General features: G+C 53.2%; 1 protein-coding gene across 1 annotated transcript in view; it reads right to left on the reverse strand.

Annotated features, from left to right (window-relative positions):
• The window catches only part of NEURL4 (neuralized E3 ubiquitin protein ligase 4), a 34,116-nt gene that overhangs the window by 15,385 nt on the left and 2,062 nt on the right, over positions 1-16,669 (reverse strand). Inside the window, 21 exon segments of the mRNA XM_088155235.1 lie at positions 852-930; positions 1,792-1,868; positions 3,605-3,806; positions 4,429-4,591; positions 4,681-4,766; positions 5,203-5,281; positions 5,283-5,385; positions 6,100-6,412; positions 7,543-7,615; positions 8,311-8,345; positions 8,348-8,407; positions 9,220-9,289; positions 9,291-9,323; positions 10,153-10,198; positions 10,953-11,070; positions 11,910-11,991; positions 12,921-13,120; positions 13,123-13,207; positions 13,209-13,319; positions 13,321-13,401; positions 15,916-16,214. Coding sequence (XP_088011361.1) covers positions 852-930; positions 1,792-1,868; positions 3,605-3,806; positions 4,429-4,591; positions 4,681-4,766; positions 5,203-5,281; positions 5,283-5,385; positions 6,100-6,412; positions 7,543-7,615; positions 8,311-8,345; positions 8,348-8,407; positions 9,220-9,289; positions 9,291-9,323; positions 10,153-10,198; positions 10,953-11,070; positions 11,910-11,991; positions 12,921-13,120; positions 13,123-13,207; positions 13,209-13,319; positions 13,321-13,401; positions 15,916-16,214 — 2,395 coding nt within the window.

Genomic DNA, 16,669 nt, shown 5'->3' on the forward strand with positions numbered 1-16,669 from the left:
ATCGAGGGGACAGCCCTGATACAGCCATGGGGACATTGGGGACATTGGGGACACAGCCATGGGGACATTGGGGACACCATGGGACATTGGGGACACCCCCCCCCCCCCCCCCCCCCCCCCCCCCCCCCCCCCCCTGGGGACATTGGGGACATTGGGGACACTGGGACAGGTCACAGCCATAGTTATTCCTCATGGTGTTCCCGTCCTGCATGATGGCAGTGCCACTGCGGGGACATGGGGACATTGGGGACACCCTGGGGACACCGTGGGGACAGCCCTGACACAGCCATGGGGACATTGGGGACACTGGGACAGGTCACAGCCATAGTTATTCCTCATGGTGTTCCCGTCCTGCATGATGGCAGTGCCACTGCGGGGACATTGGGGACATTGGGGACACCATGGGGACATCCCTGACACAGCCATGGGGACATTGGGGACACCATGGGGACACCATGGGGACAGCCCTGACACAGCCATGGGGACATTGGGGACACTGGGACAGGTCACAGCCATAGTTATTCCTCATGGTGTTCCCGTCCTGCATGATGGCAGTGCCACTGCGGGGACACCGTGGGGACATTGGGGACACCATGGGGACATTGGGGACACCCTGGGGACACCGTGGGGACAGCCCTGACACAGTCACAGTGACAGGGACACGGCAATTGGGACATTGGTGACACCTTGGGAACACCAAGGACACCCCAGGGTCCCTTGCAGACATCGGTGACCCCTTGGGGACACCCAGGACCAGAGGGACAAAGAGGGTCACTGGTGTCCCCCAGTGTCCCCACCTGAGCATCCAGGTGTCCCCAGGTGTCCCCAGGTGTGTCCCCAGGTGTCCCCACCTGAGCATCCAGGTGTCGTAGTCGATGTCCGTCATGGTGTTGGGGAACTCCAGGTCCTCGGGGCGGATGGCGGTGACACCTGGGGACACACGGGGACACCTCTGTCACCAAATGTCCCCAATCCCTCGATGTCCCCAAAAATACTCCATGTCCCACAATGTCCCCAACTCCCCCAGCCCCCCCCAGTGTCCCCAAATGTTTCAATTCATCCTCGATGTCCCCAAATGTCCCCAACGTACCAAGTCATGTCCCCAAATGTCCCCAAATATCCCCAGTGATGTCCCCTAATGTCCCCAAGGATGTCCCCAATGTCCCCAGTGATGTCCCCAAATGTCCCCAACTCCCCCAATCCCCCCCATGTCCCCAGTGATGTCCGCAAATGACCCCAATGATGTCCCCCAATGTCTCAATGCATCCTCAATGTCCCCAGTGTCCCCAAATGTCCCCAAATGCCCCCAGTGATGTCCCCAAATGTCCCCAGTGATGTCCCCAAATGTCCCCAGTGATGTCCCCAAATGTCCCCCATGATGTCCCCCAATGTCTCAATGCATCCTCAATGTCCCCAATGTCCCTAAATGTCCTCAATGTCCCCAACTCCCCCAATCCCCCCGTCCCCAGTGATGTCCCCAAATGTCCCCAATGATGTCCCCAAATGTCCCCAGCGATGTCCCCCAATGCCTCAATGCATCCTCAATGTCCCCAACTCCCCCAATCCCCCCCGTCCCCGTGTCCCCAGTGATGTCCCCAAATGTCCCCAAATGTCCCCAAATGTCTCAATGCATCCTCAACGTCCCCAATGTCCCTAAATGTCCTCAATGTCCCCAACACCCCCAATCCCCCCGTTCCCGTGTCCCCCAAGTGTCCCCCAAGTGTCCCCAAGTGTCCCCAAGTGTCCCCAAATGTCCCCCAATGTCCCCAAGTGTCCCCAGTGTCCCCTCACCGGCCTCGATGGATCCCGACCATCGATCCACCATCTTCTGGATGACGATCTCGAACAGCTCCCCGTCCCTGAGGGCCCTGGACACCCCAAAAACAGGGAAAAAACCCCAAAAATTATCCCAAAATCATCCCAAAATTATCCCAAACCCACAGCTCCCTGTCCCTGAGAGCCCTGGGACACCCCAAAAACGGGGAAAAAACCCCAAAATTATCCCAAAATTATCCCAAAATTATCCCAAACCCACAGCTCCCCATCCCTGAGAGCCCTGGACACCCCAAAAACGGGGAAAAAACCCCAAAATTATCCCAAAATTATCCCAAAATTATCCCAAACCCACAGCTCCCCGTCCCTGAGAGCCCTGGACACCCCAAAAACAGGGAAAAAAACCCAAAATTATCCCAAAGTTATCCCAAAAACGGGAAAATTATCCCAAAGTTATCCCAAAAACGGGAAAATTATCCCAAAATTATCCCAAAATTATCCCAAAAACGGGGAAAAAAACCCCAAAATTATCCCAAAATTATCCCAAAAACGGGGAAAAAAAACCCAAAATTATCCCAAAATTATCCCAAAATTATCCTAAAAATGGGAAAATTATCCCAAACCCACAGCTCCCCGTCCCTGAGAGCCCTGGGACACCCCAAAAACGGGGAAAAAAACCCAAATTATCCCAAAATTATCCCAAAATTATCCCAAAAACGGGGAAAAAAACCCCAAAATTATCCCAAAATTATCCCAAAAACGGGGAAAAAAAACCCAAAATTATCCCAAAACCAGGAAAATTATCCCAAAATTATCCCAAAAACGGGAAAATAACCCAAAATTATCCAAAAACAGGGAAACGACCCCAAAATTCTGTCAGGATTTGAGGTCGGGATTGGGGCTGGGATTGAGTGATTTTGATTTTTTTTTTTTCAGGTTTTTTTGGGATTTTGCGATTCCCGGGCGGATTTTCCCCGGGGATTTTTTTTGGGAATTCAGGATTTTCTGGGAATGTCCCTTTATTTTTGGGTCCCCTCACTGGTTGGAGATGACGATGGCATCGTTGAACTCGGAATGGGATTTTTTGGGTTTGGGGTTGGGCCATTTTAATGGGGTTTTTTTCCGGGTTTTTTTGGGATTTCGCGATTCCCGGGCGGATTTTTCCCGGGATTTTTTTGGGAAATCAGGATTTTTTTGGGAATTCAGGATTTTCTGGCAATCCCGTTATTTTTGGGTCCCCTCACCGGTTGGAGATGACGATGGCGTCGTTGAACTCAGAATGGGATTTTTTGGGGTTGGGGTGAGTTTGGGTCATTTTAATGGGGTTTTTTTCCGTTTTTTTTTGGGATTTCGCGATTCCCGGGCGGATTTTTCCGGGGATTTTTTTGGGAAATCAGGATTTTTTTGGGAATTCGGGATTTTCTGGGAATGTCCCTTTATTTTTGGGTCCCCTCACTGGTTGGAGATGACGATGGCGTCGTTGAACTCGGAATGGGATTTTTTGGGGTTGGGGTTGGGCCATTTTAATGGGGTTTTTTTCCGTTTTTTTTTGGGATTTCGCGATTCCTGGGCGGATTTTCCCCGGGATTTTTTTGGGGAATTCAGGATTTTCTGGCAATCCCGTTATTTTTGGTGTCCCCTCACCGGTTGGAGATGACGATGGCGTCGTTGAACTCGGAATGGGATTTGTTGGGGTTGGGGTTGGGCCATTTTAATGGGGTTTTTTTCCGTTTTTTTTGGGATTTCGCGATTCCTGGGCGGATTTTTCCTGGGATTTTTTTGGGAATTCGGGATCTTTCAGCAATCCCCCGTTATTTTTGGGTCCCCTCACCGGTTGGAGATGACGATGGCGTCGTTGAACTCGGAGCGGCAGTTCTGGCGCAGCGCCGTGCGGCCGCCGTTGGTGATGACGGCGTTGGCGCCGTGCAGCCGGTGGAAGCGCAGGTCGCTCGGGGACGTCCCCGGGGTGCCGCTCTCGGGGCTGTCCCCAACGCTGTCACCCTCGGAGCCGTCCCCGCACAGCGCCGCCACCTCTGGGGACACAGGCGGGCGTGGTTGGCGGCGGCCACGGCGGTGTTAAATGTCCCCAAGTGTTCCTAAAGGTGTCCCCCCTCAATGTCCCCAGTGTCCTCAGAGGTGTCGCCCTCCTCCACGATGGTGGCCTGCGCTCCCTCACTGCACCCAGATCCTAAAGGTGTCCCCAATGTCCCCAATGCCCCCAGTGATGTCCCCAATCCTCTCAATGTCACCCAATGTCTCCAGTGATGTCCCCAATGTCCTCAGTGTCCCCAATGTCCCCAATCCCCCTGAATCCCTCCAATGTCCCCAATCCCCCCAAAGTCCCCAGTGTCCCCAATATCCCTGATGCCCCTAATGTCCCCAATATCCCCAGTGTCCCCAGTCCCCCTGAATCCCTCCAATGTCCCCAATGCCCCCAATCCCCCCCAATGTCCCCATTGTCACCCACCTCCCTCCTCCACCATGGTGGCCTGTGCTGCCTGCCCATACAGGCCTTGACCTGACCCCAATGTCCCCAATGTCCCCAATCCCCAAAATGTCCCCAATGTCCCCAATGTCCCCAATCGCCAAAATGTCCCCAATGTCCCCAATGTCCCCAATGTCCCTAATGTCCCCAGTCTCCCCAATGTCACCCACCTCCCTCCTCCACGATGGTGGCCTGTGCCGCCTGCCCGTACAGATCCACCACGGCGTAGACGTTGGGGGGGACGTTCCAGGCCGCGGGGCCCTGGGGGGCTCCATTGACGAAGAAGTGCAGGGTCCCGTCGTCCCTGCGCACCACCCCCACCGTGTCCCCTGCCTGTCCCCAGGGGGGACACCGGTGTCACCGGGGCCACCTCCGTGTCCCCCACTCCCCCCCCCCCCGTGTCCCCCACCCCGTGTCCCCACCTTGAGGCGGTCGAGGTTGTGGCCGTACTCGTCCAGCACGGTGGTGCCGTTGTGCATGACGCCATTGCCCGTCATCATCCACGTGCCTGGGGGACATGTTGGGGACATTTTGGGGACACTGGAGGACATCCAGGGTCATTGGGGACACTGGGGGACGTCGAGGGCATTGGGGACACTGGGGATATTGGGGACATTGGGGACATGGGGACACAAGGACAGCCAGGGTGACAGTGCTGCTGTGCATGACGCCATTGCCCGTCATCATCCACGTGCCTGGGGGACATGTTGGGGACATTGGAGGACATCCAGGGACACTAGGGACATTGGGGACACACAGGTGACACACAGGTGACACACAGGTGACACACAGGTGACACAGGTGACACTGAGGTGACACAGGTGACACACCTGAGCGCAGGTTAGTCATGGTGGATGGCAGCTGCAGGTAGGCCGGGTTGTGGGTGGGGACATTGGGGACACACAGGTGACACAGGTGACACTGAGGTGACACAGGGGACACACCTGAGCGCAGGTTGGTCATGGTGGATGGCAGCTGCAGGTAGGCCGGGTTGTGGGTGGTGACACCGATCTCGATGGACCCCCGCCCACTTGTCCACCATCTTGTCCAGGCGCACCTGGAAGAGCTCGTTGTCCCCGAGGGGCCGCGCGCTCAGCACCACGCCGTGGTTAAAGTCATCCGTGGCACTGGGGACACCAGGGGACAGTGGGGACATCAATGACACCGTGGGAACATCAGGGACACCGTGGGGACATTGGGGACACAGCAGCACCATGTGTCCCTCGCTGACCCCACCTCCGCAACGTCCTCAATGTCCCCAAATGTCCCCAAATGTCCCCAACCCTCTGGCTACCCCACTGGTCACTCACTGTGGCCGCAGTGGGGTCCGGCCCTCATCGACCCCAATGTCCCCAATGTCCCCAGTCCCTCCAATGTCCCCAATCCCAACTGTCCCCTCACTGTGGCCGCAGCGCTGTCCGGCCCTCGTTGACCCCAATGTCCCCAATCCCCTCAATGTCCCCAATCCCCCCAATGTCCCTTCCAATGTCCCCAATCCCCCCAATATCCCCAGACCCCCAGTGTCCCCTCACTGTGGCCGCAGCGCCATCCGACCCTCATTGACCCCAATGTCCCCAATCCCCCCAATGTCCCCAATCCCCCCAATGTCCCCAGTCCCCCCAATCCCCCCAATGTCCCCAATGTCCCCAATTCTCCCAATGTCCCCAGTCCCCCAATCCCCCCAATGTCCCCAATCCCCCCAATGTCCCCAATTCTCCCAATGTCCCCAATGTCCCCAATCCCCCCAATGTCCCCAATTCTCCCAATGTCCCCAATGTCCCCAATCCCCCCCAATGTCCCCAATCCCCCCAATCCCCCCAATGTCCCCAGTGTCCCCTCACTGTGGCCGCAGCGCCGTCCGGCCCTCGTTGACCACGGCGGCTTTCTGGCCGCAGTTGGGGTGGAAGAGCAGGCGCGGGGGCGGCGCGGGGTTGGCGGTGGCCGTGCCGGCGTTGGCGGTGGCCGCGGCGGTGGCCGGGGGTGGCCGTCGCGGCGTCCCCAGGGTGCCCTCGGGGGACAGGGCGCGCAGGATGGCGTTGTTGCGGCGCAGGCGGTCGCTGTGGTTGTGGTTGTGCACGATGGTCACCTTGACGGCCATCCCGTACAGGTCCACCACGCCGTACACCTGCTGCGGGGTCAGCGTGGTGGCCACGCCTGCGGGGACACGGCCAGGGGACACTGAGGACACCGTGGTGGTGGCACCGGGGCTATGATGGTGGTGGCACTGACGACAGCGCCAGGGTGGCACTGGGGACATCGTGGTGGTGGCACCGGGGGTATGATGGTGGTGGCACTGTAGACATCCAGGTGGTGGCACCAGGGACGTCATGGTGGTGGCACCGGGGATATGATGGTGGTGGCGCTGGGGACAGCACCAGGGTGGCACTGGGGACGTCGTGGTGGCACTGGGGACATCGTGGTGGTGGCACCGGGGCTATGATGGTGGTGGCACTGGGGACATCGTGGTGGTGGCACTGGGGCTATGATGGTGGTGGCACTGGGGATATGATGGTGGTGGCACTGGGGACAGCGCCAGGGTGGCACTGCAGACATCCAGGTGGTGGCACAGGGGACATTGTGGTGGTGACACTGGGGACATCGTAGTGGTGGCACTGGGGATGTCACCAGGGTGGCACTGGGGACATCGTGGTGGTGGTACCGGGGACACTGCCGGGGTGGCACAGGGGACATCGCCAGGGTGACACCAGGGATATGATGGTGGTGGCACCAGGGACATCCAGGTGGTGGCACTGGGGATGTGGAGAGGATGGTGGGGACATGGAGGTGGTGGCACCAGGGACATCCAGGTGGTGGCACCAGGGATATGACACTGGTGGCACTGGGGATGTGGTTGGGACAGTGCTGGGGACTCAGTTTTGGGGGGATTTTGGGGTTTTTATGGGTTAGTTCTGGGTTCCTGGTTTGGGGGGTTTTTGGGGCTCAGTTTTGGGGTGGATTTTGGGTGGATTTTGGGGTCAGTTCTGGGTTCCTGGTTTGGGATGGGGTTTGGGGCTCAGTTTTGGGGTGGATTTTGGGGGGATTTTGGGGTTTTTTGGGGTCAGCTCTGGGATCCTGGTTTGGGGGTTTTCAGGGTTGATTTTGGGGTGATTTTGGGGGGATTTTGGGGCCCACCTTGGTCCACCCCGTTGATGTAGAAGTGCAGGGGCTCGGTTTTGGGGTGGATTTGGGTTTTTTGGGGTCAGTTCTGGGATCCTGGTTTGGGATGGGATTTGGGGGTTTTGGGGCTCAGTTTTGGGGTGATTTTGGGGGATTTTGGGGCCCACCTTGGTCCACCCCGTTGATGTAGAAGTGCAGGGCGTTGTTGGCCTTCCGGGTCAGCCCGATGTGGTCGCCCTCCTGTGGGGACAAAACGGGGTCACCCCCACCCCAAAACCGCCCCAAATTCACCCCCAAAATCCAGGGGGACCCCCCCAAAAAACCCCACAAGAAGAGGGGGGAGGGGCAGGGAAAGGAGACACACCCCCCCAAAAAAATGGGATGGGGACAATGGGGGAGGGGGAAATCGGGGGGATTTTGGGGGGCGCCCCCCAAAAAAATTTGGGGTGGATTAGGGGGAATTTTGGGGCTCCAAAAAGAAAAAATTCACAAAACAAAATTATCCCGATTTTTTTAGGGATTTTGGGGTGCCCAGAGCAGATTTTGGGTGGATTTGAGGGAATTTTTGGGGCTTAAAAGAAGAAATTTGGAGAATAGGATCATCCCAATTTCTGCAACATGAGGAGATTTTTTGGGGGGGGATTTTTGGGATTTTGGGGTGCCCAGGGTCCTCCCATATTTGGGGGCGCCCAGAGTGGATTTTGAGGGTCCCTTGGTGAATTTTGGGTGGATTTTGAAGAATTTTGGGTTGAAAACGAGAAATTTAAGACGTGAAATAAACCCAAATTTCTACAACTCAAAGGGATTTTTTGGGGGGATTTTTGGGATTTGAGGGGTCCCGCTGCCCCCCCCAATTTTGGGGTGCCCGGAGCAGATTCTGGGGGTCCCGTGGGTGGATTTTGGGTGGGTTTTGGGGGTTTTTTGGGGGGGATCACCTGCAGCTCGTCCAGGCTGAACTCGCAGTACTCCGGCGCGTCCCTTTGCCGTTGGTCAGGATCCCGCAGCCGCTCATCATGATGGTCCCTGGGGAACCCCAAAATTTGGGGGCATTTTCCAGACATTTTGGGATTTTCCCCAAAATTTCTTAGAGATTTTCCAGAGATTTTGGGAGTTTTCCCAAATTTCAGGGCATTTTCCAGAAATTTTGGGAGTTTTCCCCAAAATTTTGGGGCATTTTCGAAAGATTTTCAAAAGTTTTCCCAAAGTTTTTGAGGGTTTTCCAGAGCTTTTGGGAGTTTCCTCCAAATTTTTGGGGGCATTTTTTGAGATTTTGGGACTTTCCCCAAAATTTCTTAGAGGTTTTCCAGAGATTTTGGGAGTTTTCCCAAATTTTGGGGCATTTTCCAGACATTTTCAAAGTTTTCCCAAAATTTTGAGGGGTTTCACACAGATTTTAGGAGTTCAGCCAAAATTTCAGGGCATTTTCCAGGAATTTTGGGAGTTTTCCCGAAATTTTGGGGCATTTTCGAAAGGATTTCTGCGATTTTTCCCAGATTTTTGGGGATTTTTTCCCCAGGATTTCAGCGATTTTTCCCAGATTTTTTGGGGATTTTTTTTTTCCCGGATTTCGAGATTTTTCCCAGATTTCTGGGGATTTTTTCCCAGGATTTCAGCGATTTTTCAGGGATTTTTTCCCCAGAATTTTGGCGATTTTTCCCAGATTTTTGGGATTTTTTTCCCAGGATTTCAGCGATTTTTCAGGGATTTTTTCCCAGAATTTTGGCGATTTTTCCCAGATTTTTGGGGATTTTTTCCCAGGATTTCAGCGATTTTTCCCAGTATATTTCAATTTTCCCAGGTGTTTTTTGGGGTTTTCTGGGCGGGTTTGGGGCTTACCTGAGCGCAGTTGGTCATGGTGGCCGGGTACTCGAGGCTGTTTGGGTTGTGGGCAGTGACCCCGATCTCGATGGACCCCCGACCATTTGTCCACCAGTTTGTCAATTCGGATCTGGGGGGGACAAAGACAGGCTCAGAAAAATCCAAAACCACCCCAAAAAAATCCAAATAAAACCCCCAAAAAACACCCCAAAAAAAACCACCCCCAAAACAAAAAACTTTAAACAAAAAACCAAAAAAAAAGCAAAAAAACCACCCCAAACCCGCTCTGAAACAAAAAACTCTAAAACAAAAAACCCAAAAAGCCAACAAAAAAAGAAAAAGGAAATCCCCCAAAAGAACCAAAACCCACAAAAAAACCAAAGAAACCCACCCAAAACTTTTCCAAAAATTTTTAAAAATCCTCCAGAAACGACCCAACACTCCAACAAAAAACAGAAAAAAAAAAATCATAGAAAAGCACCCTGAAAACAACGCAAAAATATTAAAACAGCTCCTAAAAACCCCTCAAAAAAAAAAAAACAACCCCAAATCACCAAAAAAATGCCAAAATCACCCAGTTTTGCCCAAATCCTCAACATTTCCCTGTTCCTCAGGGTGAGCTCCACGCTGGTGTTGAACTCATCCAGTGGCCACCAACCCCAAAAAAACACCTCAAAAAAAAACCCTAAAAACCCTCCAAAAAAATCCAAAAAATTCTCAAAAAATCCAGAAGTCCCTAAAAATGCAAAAAATCACCCAAAAAGTCCCAAACCTCGAACATTTCCCCATCCCTCAGGGCCTGTTTGTGAGCACCTCATGGGTGTTGAACTCGTCCAGCGGCCACCACCCCCAAAAACCACCTCAAAAAAAACCCTAAAAATCCCTCAAAAAAATCCCAAAAAATTCTCAAAAATCCAAAACTCCTAAAAATGCCCAAAATGGCCCAGAAAATCCCAAACCTCGAACATTTCTCCATCCCTCAGGGGCCTGTTTGTGAGCATCACGCTGGTTTGAACCCATCCAGTGGCCACCAACCCCAAAAAAACACCTCAAAAAAAAACCCTAAAAACCCCTCCAAAAATCCCAAAAAATTCTCAAAAAATTCAAAAATCCTAAAAATGCAAAAAATCACCCAAAAAGTCCCAAACCTCGAACATTTCCCCATCCCTCAGGGGCCTGTTTGTGAGCACCTCATGGGTGTTGAACTCGTCCAGCGGCCCCCACCCCCCAAAACCACCTCAAAAAAACCCCTAAGAATCCTCCAAAAAATCCAAAAAAATTCCCCAAAAATCCAAAAATCCCTAAAAATGCCACAAATGGCCCAAAAAGTCCCAAACCTCGAACATTTCTCCATCCCTCAGGGGCCTGTTTGTGAGCATCACGCCGGTTTGAACCTATCCAGCGGTCACTACCCCTCAAAAACCACCTCAAAAAACCCCTAAAAATCCTCAAAAAAATCCCAAAAAATTCTCAAAAAATCCAAAACTCCTAAAAATGCAAAAAATCACCCAAAATATCCCAAACCTCGAACATTTTCTCCATCCCTCAGGGGCCTGTTTGTGAGCACCTCATGGGTGTTGAACTCGTCCAGCGGCCCCCACCCCCAAAAACCACCTCAAAAAAACCCTAAAAATCCCTCAAAAAAATCCCAAAAAATTCTCAAAAAATCCAAAACTCCCTAAAAATGCAAAAAATCACCCAAAAAGTCCCAAACCTCGAACATTTCCCCGTCCCTCAGGGGCCTGTTTGTGAGCACCACGCCGTTGTGAACTCGTCCAGCGGCCGCCGCCTCTCGGCCGTTTTGTGGCCGTTGCTGAGTTTGATGAGGGCCCCACATTTCTCATGGAACAGCAGAGCCTCGTTGGTCAAAGATGGGGCTGAATTGGGGTAAAAAAGGGAGAATTTGGGAAATTATTGAGGATTGGGGAAAGAGGGGGAAAAAAAATGGGGAAAAACGGTGAAAAACGGGGCGGGGAGAGGGAAAATTAAGAGAAATGGATTAAAATATAAAGAAACATCATCTTAAAATGGGGGAAAAATGGTAAAAAAAGGGTTGGAAATAGAGTAAAAAAAATTAAAAACACTCAAAAATAGGGAAACACATTGATGAGTAAATAAAAATCACCCAAAAACGGGGAAAAAACAGCAATAGATTAAAATCACCCTAAAATGGAAAAAACTTTGATAAACAGAAAGAAAACACCCAAAAATGGATCGAAGTTCCCAAAAATGGGAGAAACGCCCAAAAATTGCTGAAAGATCCTAAAAAATGCGTCCAGACCCACCTGTCAATCATGGCGGAGCTGAGCGCAAGCCCCGCCCCTTTTAGTGGCCACACCCACAGGAGACCACACCCCAATTCCCCAGGCCACGCCCCTTCCTTTATCCCTTTTTTCCCCACTTTTTATCCCCAAATTTCCCCATTTTTATCTTTTCACCCCCCCGGTCCCCCCCCCGTGTTTCACCACGCCCCAATAAGCCACACCCTCCAGAACTCCATTTGCATAAAGGGGCGTGGTTTATGATTGACCACACCCATAACCCCCATAAAGGGGGCGTGGCTTAATGTTCTGACCGCACCCACAATCCCAGCTACAGATGGTTCATTAGCATAAAGGGGCGTGGCTTTCAGTACAAGCATAACCCCCATATACGGACTGTTCATTTGCATAAAGGGGCGTGGTTTTGGGTCGCTGGCCCCGCCCCCGGCACTTACCGCCCCCTGGCGGCTCCAGGCTGTCCGGGAATTTGTCCGGGCGGGGCTGGGGGGGGGCGCGGGGGGGGGGGCGGGGGGCAGAGCTGGGGGGGGGGAGAGGGGACACCAGTGACACCAGTAAGGGACACCAGTGACACCAGTAAGGGACACCAGTGACACCAGTGAGGGACACTGGTGTCCCCAAATAACACCCAGACCCCTCCTGGTCATCCAAAGTCATCCCAAAATCCTCCCAAAATCTGAAAAATTTCCTCAAATCCCATCAAGTCCACCCTAAACCCTCCCCAAATCCCAAAAATTCCACAAAAATCCGCCCGAATGCCCCCAAGCACGCCCCAAATTCCCAAAAATCCTCCCGAAATCCCTCTCCATCACCCCTAATCCCCTCTAAATCCCCAAAATCCCCTCAATCCCCCTTCCATCACCACAAATCCCTCTCCATCATCCCAAAATCCACCCAAATCCACCCCAAATCCCTCAAAATTCACCCCAAATAGCCCCAAATCCAGCCCAAACCCCCCAAATTTCCCTCAAAACGCCCCCAAACCCCCCAAATCCTCCCAACTTTCCCTCAAACCCCCTCAAACTCTCCCAATTTTCCTTCAAAACCCCCCAAACCCCCAATTCCCCCTAAATTCCCCAATTTTCCCTCAAAACCCCCTCAAACTCTCCAATTTTCCCTCAGAGCCCCCTCAAACCCCCAATTTTTCCCTCAAAACCCCCCCAAATTTCCCCTCAGAACCCCCCAAATTTCCACTCAGTTCTCCCAATTTTCCCTCAAAACCCCCCCAAACTTCCTCACAAAACCCCCAAATTTCCCCTCAAACCCCCCCAAATTCTCCCAACTTCGCCTCAGAACTCCCCAAAACCCCAGAATTTCCCCTCAAACCCCAAAATTTCCCCTCAATTCTCCCAATCTTTCCTCAAAACCCCCCCCAAATTTCCCCCCAAACCCCAAATTTCCCCCAAACCCCAAATTTCTCCCCAAAACCCCAAATTTCCCCCTCAAACCCCCCCAAATTTCCCCTCCTCACCCGCCAGCGCTCCGCTCTCACTCCCCGCGGGCAGCGCCAGCGGCGGCGGCGGCAGCGGCGGAGGCGGCGTCACCTCGGTGGCCACCGGGGCCATTTCGGTGGCCACCGGGGCCACTTCGGGAGGCACCACGGTGACCTGCGTGCATTTGCCGTACAGATCCACCACGGCCCAAACCCTGGAGGGCAACCGGCCGCGGCCACGCCCCAATCGCGCCCATTGACCCAGAGGCGCAGCTCGCCCCCGGCCGTGGCCTGCACGCCCACTTCGGTCGCCCTCGGCCAACGCGTCCAGGTCGGGCCCGAAATCCTCGCGGAGGGAGCGGCCGTCCCTGAGCACGGAGCAGCCCGAGACCACCCAGGAGCCGCCGCGCAGCCCCCGTGGCGCTGCTGGGGAAATCGAGCTCGGCGGGGTCCAGAGCCGTGACCCCAACCTCGATGGAGCCGCTCCACGAATTGACCTAAAAACGGGAGAAAAAGTGAAAAAATGGGGAGAAAAGGGTAAAAAATGGGGAGAAAAGGGGAAAAAGTGGGGAGAAAAGGGGAAAAAACGGCAGAAAAATGGGATAAAACGGGGTGAAAATGGGATTAAAATGGGTTAAAATGGGTTCTGGGATCCCATAGAAGACAGAGATTCCACCTCGATGGAAACGCTCCAGGAATTCACCTGGAAATGAGGTAAAAACAGAGAAAAATGGAAAAAAAATGGGAAAAAATGGGGGTTTGGGGGGTCCTGAGCTGGGTTTGGGGGATTTGGGGTCCCCGTGGCGCTGCTGGGGAAATCGAGCTCGGCGGGGTCCAGAGCCGTGACCCCAACCTCGATGGAGCCGCTCCACGAATTGACCTAAAAACGGGAGAAAAAAGTGAAAAATTGGTGAAAAAATGGGTTAAAATGGGATTAAAATGGGTTAAAATGGGTTATGGGATCACACGTGAGACTGAGATTGCACCTCGATAGAGACGCTCCACGAGTCCACCTAGAAATGGGAGAAAAGTTGAAAAAATGAGAAAAAAAAGGTTAAAAAATGGGATAAAAGGTGAAAAAATAGGGAAAAATGAGTTAAAATGGGTTATGAGATCGCTCATGAGACCGAGATTCCACCTCGATGAGCCGCTCCACGAGTTCACCTGGAAACGGGAGAAAAGGGGAAAAAATGGGGAGAAAAGGTGAAAAATGGGGAAAAAATGGGAAAAAACGGCAGAAAAATGGGATAAAAATGGGATAAAACGGGGTGAAAATGGGTTAAAATGGGTTATGGGATCACACGTGAGACAGAAATTCCACCTCGATGGAGCTGCTCCACGAGTTCACCTGGAAATGGGGAGAAAAGGTGAAAAATTGGGTAAAAAAAGTGAAAAAATGGCATAAAAATGGGTTAAAATGGGATTAAAATGGGTGAAAATGGGTTATGAGATCCCACATGAGACCGAGATTGCACCTCGATGGAGCCATTCCGGGAATTCACCTGGAAATGGGGAGAAAAAGTAAAAAAATGGGATAAAATAGCAAAAAAATTAGTTAAAGCAGCATTAAAATAGGTTAAAATGGGATTAAAATGGGTGATGGGATCAGATGTGAGATAGAGATTGCACCTCGATGGAGCCCCTCCACGAGTTCACCTAAAAAGAGGAGAAGAGGTAAAAATTGGGATAAATTGGGATAAAATAGTGAAAAAAATGCGGTTAAAATGGGTTAAAAATGAGATTAAATGGGATTAAAATGGGTTGTATGGGATCCCACTTGAGACAGATTCCACCTCAATGGAGCCGCTCCAGGAGTTCACCTAAAAGTGAGAGAAATGGGGGTAAAAATGGGGATAAAGAAATAAAACTGGAGTAAAAATTAGATTAAAATGGCATAAAAGCAAAATAAAAATAAAATAACAATTGAAGTGCGGTAAAAATGAGGTTAAAACAAGGCAACAGTGAAGTTAAAAAGAACAAAATAGTATAAAGAAATAAAATTAAGATGGAAACGAAATAAAGGCGTCATAAAAATAAAAATAAAAGTAGAATAACACAGAATTAAAGTGAAATAAAACGGGACAAAAACTGGGTAAAAAAAGAGATAAAAACGAGATAAGAGAGAAAAAAAGTAGAATAAAAGCCAGATAAAAACTGGTAAGGACACGAATAAAATGGGATAAAATCGGGGGGAAGATGGGATAAAAACAGGGGAAAAATCAGATAAAAATGGGATAAAACAGGGGCGAAATTGGATTTAAACGGGATAAAAATGAGGTTAATGGGGTTTGGGGCGTCCTGAAGGGGAAAAGGGGGATGGGGGACCCCGAGCTCCTCTGCTCCAGTCCCTCCCAGTTCATCCCAGTCACTCCCAGTCACTCCAGTTCATCCCAGTCACTCCCAGTCACTCCAGCTCTTCTCTCCCAGTTCATCCCAGTCCCTCCATTTCTCTCTCTCTCTCCTCTCCCAGTCCTTCCCAGTGCATCCCAGTCCCCTCCATCTCCTCTCCCAGTACCCCCAGTCCGTCCCAGTCCCCCGTCCCCAGTGTCCCCCAGTCCCTCCAGTTCTCCATCTCCTCACGACTCCTCTCCAGTTCCTCCCAGTCCCCTCCATCTCCTCTCCCCAGTCCCAGTCCCTCCCAGTCCCGTGTCCCCCCAGTGCCTTCATGTCCCCATCTCTCCTCTCCCAGTTCCTCCCAGTCTCTCCCAGTCCCTCATCTCCTCACGACTCCTCTCCCAGTTCATCCCAGTCCCTCCCAGTCTCTCGTCCCCAGTGCCCTCATGTCTCCTCCATCTCCCAGTTCTTCCCAGTCCCCTCCAGTCCTCAGCCTCCAGTTCCTCCCAGTCTCTCCCAGTCCCGCATCTCCTCACGACTCCTTTCCCAGTACATCCCAGTACATCCCAGTTCCCTCTCCCCAGCACGCTCCAGCCTCTCCCCACCCCACCCACACTCTCCCAGTCCTCCCAATCCCCTCCCAGTCCCTCCCAGTCCCCCCCAGTCCCCTCACTCACCTTCCTATCGATGCGCACGGTGAAGACGCGGCCGGGCCTCAGCGGCTCCCGGCTCAGCACCAGCCCGTGGTTGAATTCCTGGCCCGGCTGGGCCCTGGCGGCGCTGCGGCCGCCCTGTGACAGCGACACGAGGCGCCCACAGCGGGGGTGAAGCTCCGGGGGTGGCCCCGGGGCTCCCCCCGAGGCTCCCCCCGAGCAGCCCCCGCCGGCCCCGGCGCCGCCATCGCTCCGCGCCCGCCCCGCGCCCGCCCCGCGCCCGCCCCGCCGCCGGCGCGACACTTTCGCGACTTTTTCGCGACCTTTTTGCGACTCGACGCGCTTGACGGCGGAGTGGGCGGAAGCTCGCTTTTAAACCCCTTTTTTTCCCCGTCTCCCACGGAAAAAAGCCCCCCTCGTGTCCCTGGCCCTTCCTCATCCCGCTCCCCTTCTCTTCTTCCCCTTCCCCGCCCTTTTTGCCATCTCTCACCCCCGTGGTGTTTTTCCCCGTCCCATTTTTCCCTTTAGCAGCGCTTTACGGCAGCCCCTCAGACCGCCCTTCCACGCTTTACGGCGGCGCGGCCGGCGCGCCCCTCACACCCCCTCCTCGCTTTACGGCAGGCGCCGCGGCAACCGTTGCCATGGGGACGGGCCCTGCCTGGTAACGGCGCTCATTAAGGAGCGGCGTTAATTACGGGCCGCGGGTAATTAGTGCCGGGGGCTCCTGGGAGGGAAATAAAGCGGCGCCGAAGCGCCGAGGATGGTACCGAGCGGTGGA

The sequence above is a fragment of the Sturnus vulgaris genome, chromosome 36 (genome assembly GCF_052056855.1).
Source record: "Sturnus vulgaris isolate bStuVul1 chromosome 36, bStuVul1.hap1, whole genome shotgun sequence".
NCBI lineage: Eukaryota > Metazoa > Chordata > Aves > Passeriformes > Sturnidae > Sturnus > Sturnus vulgaris.